This window comes from Gekko japonicus, unplaced genomic scaffold (assembly GCF_001447785.1).
Source record: "Gekko japonicus isolate JY-2015 unplaced genomic scaffold, Gekko_japonicus_V1.1 scaffold59, whole genome shotgun sequence".
Taxonomy (NCBI): domain Eukaryota; kingdom Metazoa; phylum Chordata; class Lepidosauria; order Squamata; family Gekkonidae; genus Gekko; species Gekko japonicus.
Window position 1 is genome coordinate 441,572 of NW_015169174.1, and position 20,061 is coordinate 461,632.

A 20,061-nucleotide genomic window follows, 5' to 3' on the forward strand; every position below is an offset into this window, starting at 1 on the left:
ACCTGCCACGGGGTGGGGCACACTTTCCACTGCAGTTGCACTCCTCAGCCTTGCTGCCTTACGGCTGAGATGTCCAGCTACAATAAATTCACTGTAGAGTGGCAAGTAGCTATACCAAAAATACTGTTTCAACCACAGCTGAGTAAAATGCCACTGAGTGCCGTCCTGTTTGTCTAAGTGGCAGAATATACATAAGTGGCAGCAGAGACCTCACAAGGAAGAGACCCTAAAGTTTTGTAAACTCTGGGTAACAACACTTTCCCCCCTCCTTTCTACAGTCACCTCTTTGCGCAGCCATAACAGAACCTGACCTTCTCCAAAAGGTTCTTTCTGAGGCCTAGGCTGCACTCACTTGCTGAGAGTGGATTCACTTCACAGGCAAAGTTCAGGTAAACCAACAGACTTTGTGTCATAGTCTGTCTGAGGCAAGAGAACAAGAAGGTTGACAGAAAGCCAACTCTGCATTACAAGTCAGGATATTGGCCATTTGTGCACAGGAATAACAGCTGTGGCTTTAGAAACCTGGTAAGCAACCTGCACAAACAGGTAAGGAGAGTAAACTATAAAACAGCAGACAAAATGTGGAATCTCATGGTCATAAAAGCAGATTAAAACATACCAAATTAATTAACCTTGAACTTCACGATAGACACACCAATTAACCAAATCTGGAGAATCCTCTCATTGAAAATAACGAAGAAAAGGGAGTAACCAGAGTTGGAGGGAGGGACAGAATGTGGTTGATACATGGAAGAACATCCAGCTGGGAGCTTTCAGCTTGCCTCTGCTGTCCTCCTTCTGCAAAGCAGAACATACAATCCAGCCTTTTTTCAAAGCTCAAACCAGGCACCTGTAAGATGAGTTGTGGCAGAAGGAGTTATGAAGCAAAGAAGCAAAGAATCAAGAGTATTACACTTTTATGAGTACAGAGCTTTACCAAAGGTGCTACAGATGAACTGAATTTTTAAAAATCCTATGAGCTCTACTGACACCTAACACTCCATCATTTGTTCCAGTAGGGTTAGAATCAACAGTGAGGATCTTTGATAAGAGTCCCTTTGTATTTTAGGATGGCAAGACAGTTGGTGTAGTCCAGCATCTGGTCTCCAGCAATGGCCAAGCAGATGCCTCTAATACACAGCAGGCATCTACCTACTGACTACACTCTGACAGAAAAAGAGGTAGTCTTCTGAAAATGGTGGCCCACTCCCATTTACTAAGCAACCCCAACAGATCTCGGCTTTGATCTAGCAATGCACACAAGGAAACACTTAATGCAGTTCTGCTTGCACAAGATATTGTGCAACACTTAGCACTTTCCTCTGTATACATTACAGTGACCAGAAACTGATTGTACAAGACCCTATGCAACCAGAAACACAAGTGAGGATACCATAAGCTTGACTCAGCACAAGTAGCCACAGAGATATTTTTCTTATTTTATTTAAGGCCCACCTTTCTCATGGAGACTTAAGGCAGATTACACAGGGGAAGCCAATGAACAGAGCTCTAGCACAAGCTGAAATTCTGCACTGAATCCAACCCAAAGATATAATTATCCTCCCTACATTTGCCTAAACGTTTTTAAGCCACCACTAGTGTCAATGGAAATTAACTCCGTATCATAAGTTAAATATTGCGAAGTAGTGCTTCTTGTGGCCCTTCAAAAATCGATTTCCAGTCAGACTAATGTCCATAACACACTATTATGTAACACTTGTGTTCCTGGATACTCTGTCCCAGACAAAGAGGATAAGAAATGCATCAGCATTTGATCCCAGGATAGCACCACCACCACCACCGTGAGCTACTCTGCAGCACTGGCACGTGCTGCAAAGGACGCCTCAAGCTGTAAGAGGGCAGTCCTCTACAAAAGCAATCATACCTTTGCCACTCCCTTCTCTACTGCACTGCATCTCACACAGCTCAGTACAGGGTAGTCCAGCCATTGCATTTCTGCTTCCCAGCTTGATACCTTCTCAACCTGTATGTGGCAACCTCCTCTCTTTCCCCAATCTGTCAACCCAGGTCTCATAACTCCCACCTCATGACTGCATTCAAAGGCCCTTCGTCCCAAACTCTGACACATACCTAGGCCCTCCCACATCAAAAGCTGTTTTAGACACTGGGAGTGCTGGCTCCAGTCTCAAATAACATCATTTATTAGTAAAACAGATACTAGAAAGCAGCAACAATCCATATACACCCCACTTCTGCGAGCCAGCTCCTACTGAAGCAGGTACCCCACACACCTGAGTTTTGTGATTAATGAGAATCCCAGATATCTGCAGAAGTATCTGCTCTCACAGTGCACAGATGAAGGGGGACAATGTCTAATTCCCCTCCAGGCCAAACTGAGGAGCTTTGGCTATGCGCTACCTAGGATGAGCAAAGACAATAGCAAAGGGAAGAGAAGAGGGATTCTGTCCCCGTTCGATGCAGGAAGAGAAAGCAGATCCAGCTGCACAATGTTCTCAGCTGCAAGGGGACAAATTTGGGGGTGGGGGGCAAACTTCTTTACAGAGCAGAGCCAGCCACAGCTGCCATCCAAAGGAAGAACCAGTCTCCGCCTCAGAACAACTGGCATCTTACCCAACAGTGAAACAGACCTTTTGGATACCTGGCAGTCCGGAAGCCAAGAGGAGTCCTGCACAGCAGAGCTCCTGTGAAAGTAACAAGGTGCAGGAGATCAGGGCTTCAGGAAGCCAAAGGACCATCTCTTTTTCCCTCCCAGGCTAGTAACAAAGGGGAAGCTTACAGTAATCTAACACATAAAGAACCTCCTGTCCAGTTCTGCCTGACTGCAGAACCCCTCCCCAGCGGCTCACACACCAGTCACGGGGGAGAGGCACACACAGAGCACTCAGGGGGTCAGGTGCGCCAGCCCGTCCTATCACAGTTCCAGGGAGGGGCCGTGCGAGAGCACAAAGCCATGGCTTCAGTCCCACAAGGATCGGCATGTACAGGCGAAGAGGCAGAGCAGATCCAGCAGAGAACAGGACTCGGAACCCGCTTCTCACTTGATGAGCATTAGATTACAGTGTCCGCACACAAAGACAGTTTCCCGCTGGGCATCAGGTGCTGTGGGAGGAAGCATCGGTCAGAATTCAGGGCCCACCAAGCACTGTGCAGTTTCACATACACACCCCACACTGACAAAAAAAACTCGTTACAACCTCAGGTACACATCCCAAGAGACCGAAAGCATTTAGATTTTCTCCTAGCTCCCCGACTGAACCATCCCAAACAGAACATCAAAAGAGAGAGCACCCCTGCCCTCCCCCCTCGCTGCCCAACATAAAGCCATCTCACCCACCTGTAGCCCCCATACAGCTCTTGGGAACTCTGAAGGAGCAACATCTGCTGCAGAAACTATTCCCACAGTTACTGCAGTTTCGCTGGTGGGGGGGGGGAGAAGAGAGAGAGAGACAAAAACAGCTATAGGGAGAACATCGGAAGAAGCCCCCCTCAATCCAAATGTCATTTCTTCCCCCAAGATGGGCTCTCCTCTCCCCGGTGGCCAGGCCTTGCATACCATTCCACTCGCCACCCGTGCAGAAACAGATCAAGAAGACCACTTTGAATACTGGAAGGAGGGGGGGGGGGAAAGGCTGTGCCTTGCCCCAGGAAATGCAGCTCCCCCCCTCAGTACTCAAGCTGTGGTGCCATCCCCTTCCCTGATGCTAGCCTCAGAGCCAAGAGGACAAAAGAACTTAGAGCCAGAGAGCGTATTAACAAGAACCCATCAGATACTCATTATGATTCTCTCCCCTCCCTCCTCCAGTGCTGCAGCAGCCGCAAGGACTCAGGAAGGTGAACCACCGAGCTGCAGTCTGCCGTGTGATACCCACAAGACAAGGGAGCAGGGAGGGGAAGGGGAGTGGGTAGCCTGGGTGAGGCAGGGACTTACCCGCTTCTTCAACAGAGAGAAAGTGGCTGAACAGTTGGCACAGTTTGCTGCAAAGGAAAGAAACGGGGGGGTGTCCATGTGATGCTCCCTCCGGCTAACCTCCTATTCTTTTTTAGTAAACAAATTTTATTTTCTCAGGAATACAACATATAAAACATTTCATTCTATCAATTGTCTACCCCATTCCCAGTTCCTCCCCTCCCTCCAATGGCTTCCCACAATGCTTCCACCCCTGCTCCAAATTATTTCATATCATCAACAATATCAGTTTTTCATCATTACAATCTAAAGATAACATCGTTTGACTTAATATTGATCTAAACATATTAAGTTTTGTTTCACATCCCAGTTCTTTTCCAGATAAATTTTAAAATCATTCCATTCTCCAAAAAACTCTTCGTCTTCTTTGTTATTCAGTTTTTTTGTAATCTTATCCATTTGTGCCATGAACAGAACTTTTTGTATCCATTCTTCAACCTCTGGTACCTTTTCTGTCTTCCAAAACTGAGCATAAATCATTCTCGCTGTCACTATCAGGTACCAGAGTAAAGTTTTTTTAGTCGTATTGACTTCTTCCATTTTGAGTCCCAAAAGCAGAATTTCCGGTGCTTTTTTAAAAGAACATTTCAGTATTTTTTGCATTTCATTGTGGACTTTTGTCCAAAAGTCTACAGCTTTCTCACAAGTCCACCACATATGATAAAATGAGCCCTCATGCCTCTTACATTTCCAACATTTGTTTGACATATTTTGATTCATATTTGCAATCTTCTTAGGTGTCATGTACCACCTATACATCATCTTATAACAATTTTCTTTAACATTAGTACATGTCGAGATCTTAATAGAGTTTTTCCACAAATATTCCCAAGTTTCCATATCCACTTCCTTATTCATATTAATAGCCCATTTTAACATTTGTTCTTTAACAGTTTCATCTTCAGTATACCATTTTAACAACACCTTATACATTTTAGAAATATTTTTTCCTCCTCCACTCTCCCATACCTTTTCAATTTCATTTTTTTCCTCTCTAAAACCATAGTTTTTTTTGTCAGATCTAAAAAGATCATAAATCTGCATATATTTCAACCACTCATATTCATATTCAATTTCATTCTGCTTTTTCATTACCCACTCTGTTCCCTCTTTTTTAATTAAATCTCTATATGGCAACCAGTCTCTACCTCGCTGTCTTGAGTAAGATATCAACACTTCTACTGGTACAATCCACAATGGTCTTAAGTCACTCTGGTACTTCTTATATCTTGTCCATACCATATACAAAGCTTTTCTCACCAAGTGAAGTTTAAAAAAACTGTCCATTTTTATCTTGTCATACCATAAATATGCATGCCAGCCAAATCTACAATCATGCCCTTCCAACCCCAACAATCTGTCATTTTCAAGCTTCACCCATTGATCCATCCATGTTAGACAAACCGCTTCATAATATAGTCTAAGATTTGGCATTTGTAGACCTCCTCTTTCTTTGGCATCACAAAGTATTTTCATTTTGATCCTTGGTTTCTTGCCTGCCCAAACAAATTTTGACAACTCTTGTTGCCACTTGGCCAACAAATCCGTTTTATGCAGAATTGGTATTGTTTGGAACAGGAACATCAAACGTGGTAGGACATTCATTTTTATAACTGATATTCTTCCCATCAGTGATAAGTTCATTTTATCCCATTTCTTAAAATCTTGAGTCAGCTTAGTCCATAATTTCTCATAATTATTCTTATATAGGTCTATATTTTTTGCCGTTAATTCAATTCCAAGGTATTTTGTTTTTTTAACTACTTCACATTGTACCAGTTCTTGTAGTTCCACTTGTTTTTGTTTGATCATGTTTTTACATATAAGTTTTGTTTTATTCTTATTTACGTAAAAGCCGGCCAATTCTCCAAACTCCTTTATTTTTTGAAAAAGCAATGTCAATTTTTCTGTTGGGTTTTCCACCATAAACATTACATCGTCTGCAAATGCTCGATATTTGTATTGGTGTCCTTTATGTGTCAAGCCCTTTATTTCTTGATCGTACTGTATTTTTTGTAAAAGTATTTCCAATACCCAGATAAATAATAACGGTGATAACGGACAACCTTGCCTTGTTCCTTTCTGTACTTTGAAGTTATCTGTCAGTTCTTTATTCACATTTATTTTAGCTCTTTGTTCAGAATAGATAGCTTCAATACAATTTCTAAAATGTTGTCCCGCTTCAATCTTTTCCATCATCTGGTGCATAAAATTCCAATTAAGATTGTCAAAAGCTTTTTCTGCATCAACAAACAGAAAAGCTACTTCTTTTTCTGGGTGCTTTTCATAATATTCAATTGCGTCCATTACTATTCTTACATTGTCTCTAATCTGCCTTTTGGGTAAAAAGCCCGCTTGATCTTCAGAAATTACCGTTTGTAAATAGTTTTTCACCCTTTCTGCAATAATTTTTGCAAAGATTTTATAATCGTTGTTCAAAAGAGATATTGGCCTGTAGTTCTTTACATTTGTTGAATCTTGTCCTTCCTTTGGAATCAAAGAAATAATTGCTTCTTTCCATGAGTCCGGCACCTTTTTGTTTTCTCTTATTTCGTTGGTTAAAGCTTCCAGGACCGGGGAAATTTCTTCTTTCATCTTTTTGTAGAATTTCGCTGTAAATCCGTCCGGCCCAGGCGCCTTCCCCAACTTTGTCTCTTCTATTGCCTTCATCACTTCTTCTTTTTGAATTGGACCATTTAATAAATCTTTGTATTCCTTACTTATTTTTGGTAGTGGAATCTCCTTTAAATATGTTTTAATCTTCTCAAGATCAACTCTAGTTGTTTGGAATAGTTTAGCATAATACTTGAAGAAACATCTCTTTATTCCATTAGGATCAACGAACTCTTTTCCATCTTCTATTATTTTGGTTATCATTCTTCTCTCTCTTCTAGCCTTAAGTTGCCAAGCTAAGTATTTTCCCGGTTTGTTCGCCCCTTCAAAAGATTTCTGTTGTAACTTCTTTAAATTCCAATACATTTCCTGATTCCAAGTCTCATTCAGTTGTTCCTTCAGCAACTTTAATTCTTTAATAATTTGCTTTTTTCCAGGCTTCTTTTTTAATTCCTTTTCTTTCTGAGCAATTTTTTCTAACACTTCTGTTTGTTTTTGAAGTTTTTCCTTTTTTTGCTTCACGTTTTGCGAGATGAGAATTCCTCTCATCACCGCTTTATAAGCATCCCATACAATCTGTATCGGTGTTTCTTTATTTAAATTTTGTTGAAAGAATTGTTTCGTTTCTTCCTTTAACATCTCAATTACCGTTTTCTTATCCAACAAGTCTTCATTAATCCTCCACAGAAAGGGTTTTTTCCTTTCTGTGGAACTCCATACCACCGGATTGTGATCTGAATTACATCTTGGCAAAATTTCAGTCTTATGTGTTTTCATTGATAATTCTTCAGACATCCAAATCATATCAATTCTGGAAAAAGAGCAATGTCTATTGGAATAAAAAGTAAAGTCTTTCTGCATCGGGTTCCATTTCCTCCAAACATCTTCTAATTTTTCTTGCTTAACTAATTCAAAAAAATTCTTTGGCAATTTTCCGCTGAATTCGTTGTCCTTTTGTGGTTTTCTGTCTAGACGATCTATTGTCCCATTAAAGTCTCCGGCCATAATAACTTGCTCATAAGTCAATTGTTGTAATTGGTCAGTTATATCCTTAAAAAATTTTTCCTTTGCTCCATTGGGTGCGTACACGTTGATCAACAATGTTTTTTTCTGCTGAATCATTAATTCCACACCCACGTATCTGCCATCTATGTCCTTAAAAATTTCTGTAGGTTGTAACTCCTTCTTCACATATGTCACAACTCCTTTTTTCTTGTTTGAGGCCGCAGAACAAAATTCAATTCCAAATAAAGCATTCTTTAAATATTTTATATCCTGTTTTCTAATATGTGTTTCTTGCAAGCATATCACGTTGCATTTCTGTTTCTGTATCCAATGATTGATTCTTTTCCTCTTGTTTGGTGAATTTAATCCATTAACATTCCATGACAACAATTTGTACTCCATTATGCGTTTTATTTTAAAGTTCTCCAAAGACGTCCGCATTGTCCGCCTTAAATTTATAAAAGTCCATCATCGATCTGATCTGAATCCTCCCACCTTGATACGTAAAGGATAAACCTTGTGGAATCTCCCATCTATATCTGATGCTCAAAGCTCTGAGTTTGTCCGCCAAGGATTTATACCTTTTCCTGTCTTGCAGTATTGTTCTTGGGAGTTCTCTCATCACCATAATTTTGTTTCCCTCTATTACAAAAGGGACGTTGAATTGCTTCTTGAATATCTCCTCTGTTATTGATCTTGTTACAAATTGTACAATTACATCCCTTGGTAAATTCTTCTTTTCTGCAATTCTGGAGTTCACTCTATAAATCAAATCAAAGTCTGAGTCCATTGACCCTTCCTCCTCGCCCAGAAAAGCCGTTATCACTTCCATCATTTTTTCTTTTAAGTTCTCATTCTCTGTTTCCTTAATGCCTCTGAATCTCAGATGAGTCTGCATCCTTCTGAACTCCATCATTGTCTCTGATCTTGTAATTTGTTGAGTCAAAGAATCTTGTTTCTCTTCTATTTTTTGTATCTTCTCCTCTGTCTCTGTAGTCTTGGTTGCATTTGCTTGAACATCCTTCTTAACTCCTTCCATTTCTTGCTTGATTGAAGTTATTTCTGTAGTAACCAATTCCTTCAATGCTGTTATGTTCTTCTCTTGGACTTCTTCTAGATGTTTCAGATGAATCTGAGTTTGCTTCTCCAGTTGGTCCCCCAATGTTTTTTCTATCTGCTCCCCCATGGCTTGTATTGCCTCTGTCATTCTCTTCTCCATTGCTTCCATGGAGGCTTGCATCTCTTTTTTCTCTCTTTCTCTTGACATTTTGGGGGTTGAAGTAGATCCAATCCTAGGTCTCACAACCGGTTTAAGTTCTGGGTCTGAGTCGGCTCTTTTCTTGCCTCTCCTGGTCTCCGTCTTGGCGATTTCTTTCCAATTCACAGATTCGCAAAATAAAGCACTCTTCTAGATGATAAGATTTAGTCCTCCATGCCTCTCTGTTTACGCTTTCCAAAGACCCTTAGAAATATATTAAAAAAGCAAATTTAGTTGAAGTCCTCCTCAAAATGTCGGGCGCAACTTCTCTATGGTAATTTCATGTAGAGTAGGTCAGATTGGTATTTTGCAGGCCCTTCCTTCCGCATAAAACTCACTTCCGGTCCGGCACCTTTAAAAGTTCCACTGTCTTCCTTTCGCTAATGCCCGTCTAGGAATTCAACTTCCTGGATGTTTCACACGGACCTCTTTCTTTGTGACACCAGCCTGCTCTTCCCACGCTATTGTTCGTGAGTTTCGATTTTACAGTTGCGCACACGGCTCCATCTTCACCACAGGAATGTTAAACAATAAGCGTTTTTACAGTTTTTAAAGGCTTCAATCAACTTTTTTCTCTCCGGAATCGGATTTCTGGGATTTACTATTCATTTTCCGCTCAACCGCTTAATTCAAATTGACTCCAAACTCAGTTCAGGTAAGCGGCACGTTTTTGTTATCTAGCACGTTCAAAACGGGTTTCGCATTGTTTCTTTTAACTCACAGTTGTTGTCCTTCTTCAAAGAGGTCGGCTGACGAAGAATTTATGCCGGTAATCCGGCTCGATCGGCCACTATAGAGTTGCTTGGCACTTGCCTTCTTCGTGGGAGGAGGTCAAAGCCCAATTCAGCTTCTTCCGAAGCTGGATTACGCCAACCTCACACTCCCTCTAGGGCGCTGCTGCCTGCTTGTCCCCCCCCCTCGCTGGGGAGTGATGCGTTGGGCTGTGTATTGCCCAAACTGTCAAAAGTGGCCGTCGCTCGCTTCGCACGATCGCGAAACGCTTCAGTCCTCCATCTTAGCCAGACCGGAAGCCCGCTAACCTCCTATTCTTAAGCCCCGTGGCCCTGCCCTCACCAGTCCTGGCGACAGCCCTTCTCTGCCAACACCTCCTCAGCACCTCTCTTGACTAACGAGTCTCCCGTGTACATCCCTGCCGCCCACCATCGTGATTCCCTCTGCCTGGGTCATGACTGGTTATGGGATCTGGCTGGCGGAGGGGAAGAGAGAAAGAACAACAGTGGCCAGTGGGTGGAGGAGACATTTCCAGGGCTAGCAGTGCAATCCTAAGCAGAGGGAGCCCTTCTACGTCCACTGGATTTTAAGGCTTAGAAGAGTAACTCAGCTTAGGGCTGCTACCTCTGTACAGCTGCCTTGCCCCATGTTTTCGTTGTATCACATGATCCTGCCCTCACAAGGTGGCTGTGAGCATAAACATGAAACAACTCCACCTACTCTGCCCTCATCTCTTCAAACCAGGTTGATTTTTTTTTTTAAATCAAATCTTCCACTACTTAAGAGCTTTAGCAACTGGCTTGAAAAGAATGCCAGATGAAGCCTCAGAAAACTGGGGCTGGGTGGAAGATGGGTAAGATTTCCATGGATCAGTATCCTTCACTCCCTTCATATCACGGGCTCCTCCAAAGGAAGAGCCACTCAAGGTGGAGGAAGGCTTCACACTTTGCTGAGAAAAGTGGTGGATCCACCCCAGCATATGTGAAGAGTATGCATTTTACACATTTATATATGCTATAGAATGAAGCGGTGGTTTTCAAAGTACAAAGCGTATAATGCCCTTGGGCAGAACAACATTTTTGTTACCCAAGACTCACTCAGCACACTTGCCAGCTATCACCACCACTTCTGTGATAGCTACTGGGCCAAATGCCCCCTTTTTACCCCACCCAAAGCACTATCCTGCCACATTCCCAACCACGTGCATGCACCGGAATCTCTTACTACACTGGTTCTACCATCCTACCTCCCAGTCCAGTGCCAAGGTTACTCGTTGGGTAGCGCTTGCGCAGACGCTCTGCCAGTCGTGACATCTTTACGCGAATCATCTCATCCTTTGTCAAGAAGGTGCTAACAGAATGGCCTGGCTCATACTCTATTAAGCGCTGGGAGACATCATCCTCTTCCTGGGTGGGAGCAAAAGCAGAGAGAAGAACGTGTCTGGAAGAAGCCAGTGTACGCCTGGAGGCAGCTGGGTAAGGGCAGCCTGGGAGGACTTCAGCAGAGCCACTGCCCAAAGGCACGGCTCTAAGGACATGGAGAAACAAGGATCAGAAAAGCAGGAGGAGGTCCAGATCCTGGGGGGGGGGGGGGGGCTCACACCCAATCTCACACAAGAGGTAGAGTATAGGGGAAGAAATGGGACAAAATGAGCATAAAGGACTTCAGTTCAAGCCAGATGCCAGACATCAGCTGGCATATGGACCTGGAAAGAGAAACAAGCTGAGTTTTTAAACTTATTTCAATGATATTCCGTTTTCCTCCCCAAGGGGGACTCATGGGGAGGTCTGGCCCCCAACACTCACCATTGGCAGCAGCTGTGTCTCCTACTCCCGCAGCAAGGAGAAGAAAATAAGAAATTATGGCCAGGAGACAGAAAGCAGAAGGACACAGCCTAAGCCACCCTCACCTTAGATGGTGGGTGCCCCCACCCCAAGAACATGCATCTACCTTCACTATTCCCTCTTCCCCATATCAGGACCTTTTCTTGCTTCACAACACAGATTAGTACAGGCCTGTTGAAGTCTGCCCCCCACCTTCTAACACAGACCTCAATAGCATCCTTGAACTCATCATCAGGCTCCGCTTCCTCCGCTTCCTCCACGCTGCCTGGGGTCAGATCCTGCCAGGGGAAGCAAATATCTGATATTACGACACCCAGCAGTATTTGAGATGGTGGCATTCAAGCCAAGATGGGTCCCGCCCCATTCTAGCTGATGAATGGTCACATGGAAGTAAAGAACAGACTCCCCTTCCCTCCTGAGCCTTGTTACTGGACAGGACAGCTTTCACTCAAGACCTCAAGAAATAATGGTAAAATCTGGGACTCAAGTTACTGATACCTCCTAGTGGTGGCAACACTTGCAGAAGCAGGCAGTAAAGACAATCCGAAGAAGTGTGTGTGGAGACTCAAAGTCTCCTTTTTAAGATGAATAAAAGAGATGAGCTTGAAAATATACTATATTTTAAGTAGCAAAACAAAGGAATTAAGTCAGAAAATAGATTCAAATCTGTGACCATCAGTCACCTCCCTGTGATTCCACCTTGTAACAGTGGGTTCCAGATGCACCCCAATGCCACTTCATCCTCACAACCAGCTGGGTCTAAAAAGCCACCTCTGAATAGTAGGGAAGGGTAACATTGGGCAAAAGATGGCAGCCCCCCCCCCCGCCCCCCAAGTATCCCTAAAGATAAATTCCAGGCCACAGAGCCAGGTCTAGTGCTGGGCTTTGGAGAGTTTCTGCCAAGATCTATAGCCCTGTCCTTACAGTGATCCTCCTACCTCTTCCTTCATCATCTTATTTTACAGCTAATGACAAGGCATCAGCATGGAAGAAAAAGAGCTGAGTAACTATCTACAGCAGAAGCAAGATACGCAAACTGGCCTTCTATGCCCCAGCCTGATATACAGATCCAAAGACTGGAAACATCGGCAAAGAAATGAGCGAATGCACTATTTTGTAGGCCAGAATGAACGACAACCTTTTGTGTTTGCAAAAGATTAACATTTCCCAACCACCTCCACAAATTATTAAACCAATTCTCAAAGAGCTGGGGGTTGAAAGACGCTCACGCACACCTCACTACGCCCTCTGGGACTTACCTCCGTGCTGGTGGGTGTGGGTGTCTGGTCTGGCAGGACTCCAGCCCCTCCTTCTCCTGCATCCAGCTCTGCAAGCTCTGGACTACTAGAAACAGATGTGAGGCCCAAGCGTTGTTCCACAGCTGACTTCAGTTCCAGTACCACTTGGGAGAAAGCAAGGGAAGGAAAAGAGATGGAAGGATGCCCTGGGAGGCCAGGAAACTCCTCCCAGCAGGTCGCCCAGGTTTTCAGCACTACCAGAGCACTGTTCTAGCTAAGCCCAAACACCCAGGATATAGATACTGCAGACTGAGCAGTTGCTCTGCTCTGCCAGTACCTACTAAACCAGCTTGAAATCCCACTCAGGAGTAAGTCACTGGACTGGATCTTACAACTCTCTTCCACTAAAACTTCCTTCAAAAGAAAAATTACTTTTTCCATTGGAGGAATGTCTTTTCTCCATGACAGGAATCCTTTCTTTGCTGAAGGATATCTTGGCAGGGGGAGTCATCATATCCAACTTAGTGAAAGAGGTCCCACCTCACCGCTAATAAAGTCTAACTGAATAGATAAGCAACTACCTGCTCACTCCCACTTTATAGAAGAAAAATAGCACGTCTACAGTACTCCAGTAAATACTCTCTAGAAAACACAAAATTTGGAAATGGAGGGTTAAAGTGTTCCCTGATACAGTGTCTCCATTCTTACCTAATGGGACGGGCTGGTTTGCTAATATTCATCACTCTTCTCAGCTGTGGCCCCAGCAACATTGCAAAGCCAGTTCAGGGTGAGAACAGGAAGTCTTGCCCCACTCCAGAAGGATGCTGGAGAGGGAGCTACACTGCAAATACATTCACCCTTGCTTGCAACACCTCTCCCCCTCCCCCCCCCAAAAAAACACACCACTACTGAAAGGGATGGCATGTTTTGCTGGAACAAAACATTCCTGAAACGTGCCATTGCCACATGATGCCGTAGTCTCCTGCCAGACCCTCCCACGCAGCAGTTTATCACCCTCGTACCAAGATCTGCTTCCCCACTGGGACATCTCCCAGTGGAAGAGACTTCCAGTACTAAGAGACCAGAGCTGTGCTCAGGGAATGAATTCACTATTTGTGTGCCAAGAATGCTGCACAGTTTTGTGTGCAAGCTTGGGGCAGCAGAAATTCAAACCTACCCCTGTTAGGACCAGGATACAGGAGCAACAGGGATCCCCTGAATCCCACATGCCCACAGCAAAGAAAGCCCCACCTTGGGCACCTGGACTCTGATCCAAGTGTTCTACCCCACAGCTCCCATGTGACAGATAAGTGCCTAGAAGAAGGGAAATGACCTTACCTCGGTAAAATGCCATGTTGCCCAAGAAAAGGGCATTATTGAGAAGAAAGAAGACCCAGCACAAGGGCAGCAGGTAGAGGGCACAAACTGAACCCATCAGCATCCCATAAAACCTGGGGAACAAGTAGGGGGGGAGCAAAAGCCACATGACACACTTGAGAATCAGCAACAGTCCAGAATCCACAGAGGAGCTCTGGCCTTTCTGATTTCTCCTCATTCCAGTATACCAAACACTAACATCACCTGCATATGCCCACCTGCCACCCAACAATTTCCCCTCAAGCAATGCAACCTGTTCGCCTTCCTTATGTCCCCAGGCAGCATCCTTCTGAACGCAACATTGGGAGGGGAAGGGGAACCCAGGCCCTCCACAAGGTGACTGAGCCTGATCAGAGTAGCAGCAAAGTCCACCCACCCCTCATTAACACCACCTAAGGCAACAATATTCCAGCTCCCATGGAATACCCTACTGGCAACACTCACTGGGAGGACAGAGAGGGATTCTCCCAGTATAGGACACGGTAGGCTGCCTCAAAGCCACCACACAGCCGGCTCAGGAAGGCCTCCAATTGGATCAAGCTGAAAAGAAATTACCACAGTGTTATGCACTTTCATGCTCCCACCCACAATCCCACAGAGATCCCAACAATACAAGTTCCAGTAGCTGTACACCTGGGGAAAGACTATCCCTACTATCCTGTTTATCACAGAATAAGAACACAGAAAGGCCCCTCCCAGTGAGCAGAGCCAAGATGAAAACAGATGCCCCCATCCACATAAAACATGGCTGATGGAAACACCTATCTCAGCTAATTTCAAACAATCAGAAATGAGCACAGGAGGAGAGCATATAGTGTTGACAACTGGGGTGAAAACCAGCATGGTCCAAGGGACAGAGTGCTAGACTTGACTATAGGACATCTGGGTTCAAACCCCTACTAAGTTGTGAACATCTATTTAGGCTACCTAGGGCAAGTCACAGCTACAGACTGGCGTAGTGGTTAAGTGCACGGACTCTAATCTGGGAGAACCAAGTTTGATTCCCCACTCCTCCACTTGCACCTGCTGGATGACCATGGGCAAACCATAGTTCTGGCACAGCTGTTCTTGAAAAAGAGTAGTTTCTGTCAGAGCTCTCTCAGTCCCACCTACCTCAGGATGTCTGTTGTGGGGAGGGGACGGGAAAGGACTTTGTAAGCCACTCTCAGACTCCTTTGAGTAGTGAAGGGCGGGGTATAAATCCAATCTCTTCTTATTATTATCAGTAAGAAACAAGTAGTGATCACATTTCTGAAGGTTAGTGAAATATGGATTTGAAAGCCCTCTGCTCACTAAGACTGGCACATTTTATTAATCAATTTATTGTAAGTGTTGCTATACATTCATTCATTCATTTTCCTAATCCTATTTAAGTATTGCAATTTCAATAAATGCTTCATTGAGTTCATTACACATATTACTGGTGCATTGTTATGGGCTGCAGGAATGAGAAACTGCAGAGGTTGGGTTTTTTTAAAATTCCCATTCATCCTGAAAATTCTGAGATTGAAAGAAATCAGCTCAGGTGTTTTCCAGAAATTTGCCACCTGGAGAGAGCTTGGGGCATCCTGTTTTCAACTTTTTGACTGTGTCTGTAATTTCTATAGAAAGGGAAGGGGGGTATTTTAAAATCTTACAACAGTAGCATAGCAAATTATGAGACATATGGACAGTCACTCCATCAAGCATTTATACGTTATGCAAGCTGCTGGCAGAGTTACCACTGGCATCATCTATTGTGTATAGGAAGAATGCCAATCTAATGTGTGATCTACATATGTAGCAGAATAAGGTTGCAAACTTCTGAGGTGGTAGAACAGACTGTCCAAACTGTAGGTGGGATAGCATTTTTTTTAATGACAAGAATGCAGTTTTAAAAGTAATGCAAATGGAGACCAGTACAGCCAGGGGTAAACTGGATTAGAATACCTCTCTGCTGTCGGCTTTAATAAATTATTAAATATCTGAAATTTAAATGAGTTTCCAAAAATGATACCTCCCACCACCACTTATTCTGAAGTGGAATGATCCATTCTTTCACCTCAAGAGAATACCAGTTCCCTTTACTTCTTGTGTAGACCAGGCCCAAGGAAGATTCTGTCCTGATCAAACGGTAGTCTGTCCATCAACCCTCAACTCACAACAGTTCTGAGCATTTCCAGAACCAACCTTGAGAAACCTTGTTTGCACATGCTCACTGAAGCCATGCAGTCAGTTATTAAAAACCTGGAAAACATCAGGATCTAAAAATCGGTTAGACAAATGCATGTGCCAATAGTGTGCCCTCCTCATAAGAAGCTAATATATGTACCACATCTGGAGTAATGGCTGCAGTTAGCTGTAAATCAATGTGTTTAATAGCTCCATGGAGCAATGGAAACACACTTTTCTTTGGAAAAAATAACTGTACTGATGGAAAAGTTGATTAAAATCAATTATTTTAAGATGAGGTTTCTTGCTTGGTGATTGAAATTGATCCACCTTCCTCAAATAAATGAGAATGAACACAGAGTGGCTAGCACCAGACGTGGACCCAATATAAATACTTAGTAACCCTTCCTCTAGCCCACTGTCACAAACCCAGGAAGCATACATTAAACTACCTTATACCAAGTCAGATTACGGGCCCACTTAAGCTCAGCACTGCTTGCCACTGTGACTGTAAACAGCTATCCAGGACATCAAGCAGAAAGAGGTCTTTCCACAGCATCTACAACCCAAGTTTCGTGAAGAGGAGATGCCAGGAATTGAACCTGGGACCTTCACTAGGCTCTACCCCTGAACCCTGGCATGTCAATAACAAAGTTTCTATGGCAAGTATCTGTGATGCCCCCCAGTGGATGAACAGGAATACTCTAACTTAAACAACAGATAAAATGTGAGAGTCCTTATCAGCACAAGAAGCAGTGTTTTAATCATGCACTTCAAACTACCCCTTTCCATTTCCCAACAGTATTTACCCCCCCCAACACTTACAAGCCCTTCACTTCAGCCACAGCCTCTTGCCGTGAAAGCTGAACTTTTCTGACATCCTCACGCCGCACGCTGTGGAACCTACGACGTGCCAGCTCTTCTTCAGTCAGACGGACACGGCATGTCTCCTGTAGGTAGCCTAGCATGGCAGGCACAGATATCAGGAGGGCACACAGCCCGTACCAAGCAGCTGATATGAAAGGAGATTGTTGTTATTAGGTGACCTAGTCAACAGTCAGCCACAGCACTACCACACCTCAAACCACCATCTACTTGCCAATCACACTATACCTTTACCTGCTCTCAGTTTACCCCGATGAAATCACTCGGCTGCCCACCTGGCCCAATCTCCCATGACATACCTCATTTCTATTTTTTTTCAGGGTTTTTTGCATTTGTGGGTGTATGTCCATGCCTGAAAGTCATGGCGACCTGTGGTGACTCCTACTGGGGCATGGAGGACGTTCAGAGAAGCGGCTTGATAGCCTGCCTCTGCCTCCTGATCCTGGTATTCTTTGGAGGTCTCCCATCCAAATACTTGCCAGAGTCAGCCCTGTTTAGCTTCCGAGATCTGACAAGATCAGGCTTGTCTGGGCTATCCAGGTTCAGGTGACATACCTCATTTCTGAAAGATAAATCACTCAGGTCCCCAGCCCACTCTTCTCACCTTCACTCAAAGTCAGCAGCAGAAAGTTGAGGCCCAGGCAGGTGAGAAGGGAGCAGACAGGCATCTGCCAGCTGTAACACAGGTAAGATTAAGCATTTTGTTGGTACCCAGTGAAATAGTTCAGCTGCATGAAGAGGAGACTGATGGGAGATGGAAAGGAAGAAGGGTAGTAATTTACAAACGTACAGAGGGACTGAAACGAAAAGGACATCAAGTTTAAGAAGAATGGGGACTAAAGCCCTAGCCATATCTTGCATTGAGTGCCCATGTATCAGGGATCTTTTAGCAAGCTACAAAGCTAGCAGCAGGTCTTTCTTAAACCCAACCATTCAGAGTGCTGAATATAGTAATATTTAACATCCCTTGGCACAGGACATAGCATACAACTTCTGAAATGAATACAAGGTCAAAAGGATAGTTTTCTCTCCTCCTCCCACAAGCAAAAGTGGTACTTGCAGAAAATTCAACTTCTCTGTCCTCATAATGAGAATATGCAAGAAACATTTCCTCAAGCCCACCCCCTTAAGGTATCACTGACACCCACCTGAGGAGGAACCACATCCCTTCAGCAATATCCTGCAGCGGCTCCAGGTACAGCTCAAGCCGCTTGTAGGACACCACTAAACTGAAGAGGTCCAATGAAGGGGGCTTGGGAGATGAGGGGGGAACAGGCTGGGGATCAGATGTTGTTGGGCTATCCAGCCCATTCCCTGTGGTGGTCCCGCCTTCACGCTCTGACACCTGCATACTATAGATGGAAAGGTCAGTCAGTGCCAAAACAACAAACCCCAAACAGTCCTACAAACAGCCCATGAAGAGAGCACCCTCTGAAGGCATCCACACGAGCCCAGCAATCCCAGTAACGCCATACGAAGAGGCTAAGGCTACCTTCACTACCACCCAGCAGGTCATGAAAAAGTGGAGATGTCTTGACTAAGTTTAATTGCTACCCTTCCGGGACTCCAGAACCTTTAAGGCAGAGTGCCAAAGCACAAATCCATTTGTGTTCCAGGTGCTGCAAGACAGTGGAAAGACAATGACCTTCTGCTTCACACTTCAGAAGGGTGCAAGCAAAGCTATCAAATAGGGGGTGGACAATGTTGACCTTAGTCTCATGCCACATACACGAAATCACATCCTTCCATTCCATACTAACTAGCTTGGAATAATCATAAAGATATAGAACTTCTGCACTGCCTTTTTATCTATGCCCTTTAACTTCAGCAAGTCACAGGCAAAGAGATCCTCCTACACAGGAGAAGTGGGGTGATCTTCTAAGGCATAAAGACAGGAAACTTAGTTACTACAGAAAACCCCACTACTATCGACCCCTTTCTCCAAAACAGATCAAACCAGCAACAAACGGGAGATGCTCTGACCTGCTTGTTCAGTGTGCAAAGAGCCAAAAATCACCCTTTGTAGACTCAGACAGAGGCTCTGCCAGCCCCCCCCCCCCCCCCCAGGGATTCCTCCGGCTTTAACAGGTAAGTTTAACAGGTAAGTTGCAGAAATTCAGCAGGTAAAATTCTCCCCATCATTTCGTCTCCAGGAAGACCCACCCGCCAAGATTCTGCGTGGCATGTAGTTACTAAAGGCACAGAAGCCCTTGCTGGGAGGAGACGACCGCCTAGATCCTACACAGCCTCACGTACAGGGATCCAGAGGAATAAGCTCCACCCTGCCTACGACAGGCATCGATGCCCAACGGAAAGGGAAGCGCAAGCACGCTAGCTCCCCCGGGCCCGATCCGCAGCTACCGCAACCCCAAATATGGGGAAAGGGCGGAGCCTCCCCACTGCCCGACCTCACCCCCTTGTTCCAAGTCGCCTCCGCCACCGCCACTTCCTGGGGAGAAAGACCCGGCTGTGCCGGAGCTCAACTGCGCAGCACCCGTTTTGCGGGAAGCGACGATCCGGCTCTTCCCATCTGATGCGGCCAGCCAATCAAGAGCACAAGGAAGCCGTTCTGCTCCCTGAAAAGCTCCGCCTCCTGAGTTACTAAAGAGCCGGAATGTCTTGATCCTATACGAAGCTGTAGTCTAGCAATTCTCCGGCCTAATTTATTTGACCCTGAAGTCGCGCTCTGTTTTAACAGTGTTGGGTACTGGATCTAAGCACGAGGAGAGAAATCAGTTAGATTCCGATCTCCCCCCCCCCCCTTCCCAACACCATCCTAGCCAGTCGTGTTCGGGAACGCCTTGTGCTCAACCTACTAGGGGCAAGAGGAGGGTTCCCCGGTACCACAGTAACATCGACTGGTGGATTTGGGGGTCCCAGTGAGATCCGCACGCTCCAGCAAAGTACAGAAGAGCGCATCCTTAGCAGGTACGCTGAAATCTGAAGGATGCTGTGTTCAGGATTGTGGCACATGAACGGAAGTGTAGGAGCCCAGCCCGAGTAGCCTTC

At 44.7% G+C, this 20,061-nt stretch overlaps 1 protein-coding gene across 5 annotated transcripts; it reads right to left on the minus strand.

Moving 5' to 3' along the window:
• Window positions 1-1,024: 1,024 nt before the first annotated feature.
• On the minus strand, window positions 1,025-19,560 carry ZFYVE27 (zinc finger, FYVE domain containing 27). Of its 5 annotated transcripts, none has more exons than XM_015415902.1 (13): window positions 19,466-19,560; window positions 18,201-18,404; window positions 17,657-17,727; window positions 16,993-17,179; window positions 14,461-14,556; window positions 13,978-14,090; window positions 12,661-12,803; window positions 11,608-11,679; window positions 11,363-11,383; window positions 10,804-10,963; window positions 3,911-3,957; window positions 3,317-3,398; window positions 1,025-3,081 (listed from the first exon to the last, which is right to left on the minus strand). In XM_015415902.1, the coding sequence occupies exons 2-13, from the start codon at window positions 18,401-18,403 to the stop codon at window positions 3,017-3,019; spliced, it is 1,260 nt and encodes a 419-aa protein (XP_015271388.1). In that variant the 5' UTR covers window position 18,404; window positions 19,466-19,560; the 3' UTR covers window positions 1,025-3,016. The 5 variants fall into 5 exon arrangements, with proteins under 5 accessions (XP_015271388.1, XP_015271389.1, XP_015271387.1 ...); XM_015415903.1 differs by lacking the exon at window positions 19,466-19,560 and adding an exon at window positions 19,309-19,413; XM_015415901.1 differs by lacking the exon at window positions 19,466-19,560 and adding an exon at window positions 19,216-19,413.
• Between the last annotated feature and the right edge of the window lie 501 nt (window positions 19,561-20,061).

What these genes read in the sequence shown, in the direction of transcription:
- ZFYVE27 (XM_015415902.1), bottom strand. Translation starts at nt 18,403, where the DNA reads ATGCAGGTGTCAGAGCGTGAAGGCGGGACCACCACAGGGAATGGGCTG. An exon ending in GGGATGTGGTTCCTCCTCAG is followed by an intron (nt 17,728 to 18,200) that starts GTGGGTGTCAGT and finishes CCTGTGTTACAG; the next exon opens with CTGGCAGATGCCTGTCTGCT. An exon ending in AATCCCTCTCTGTCCTCCCA is followed by an intron (nt 14,091 to 14,460) that starts GTGAGTGTTGCC and finishes CTTGTTCCCCAG; the next exon opens with GTTTTATGGGATGCTGATGG.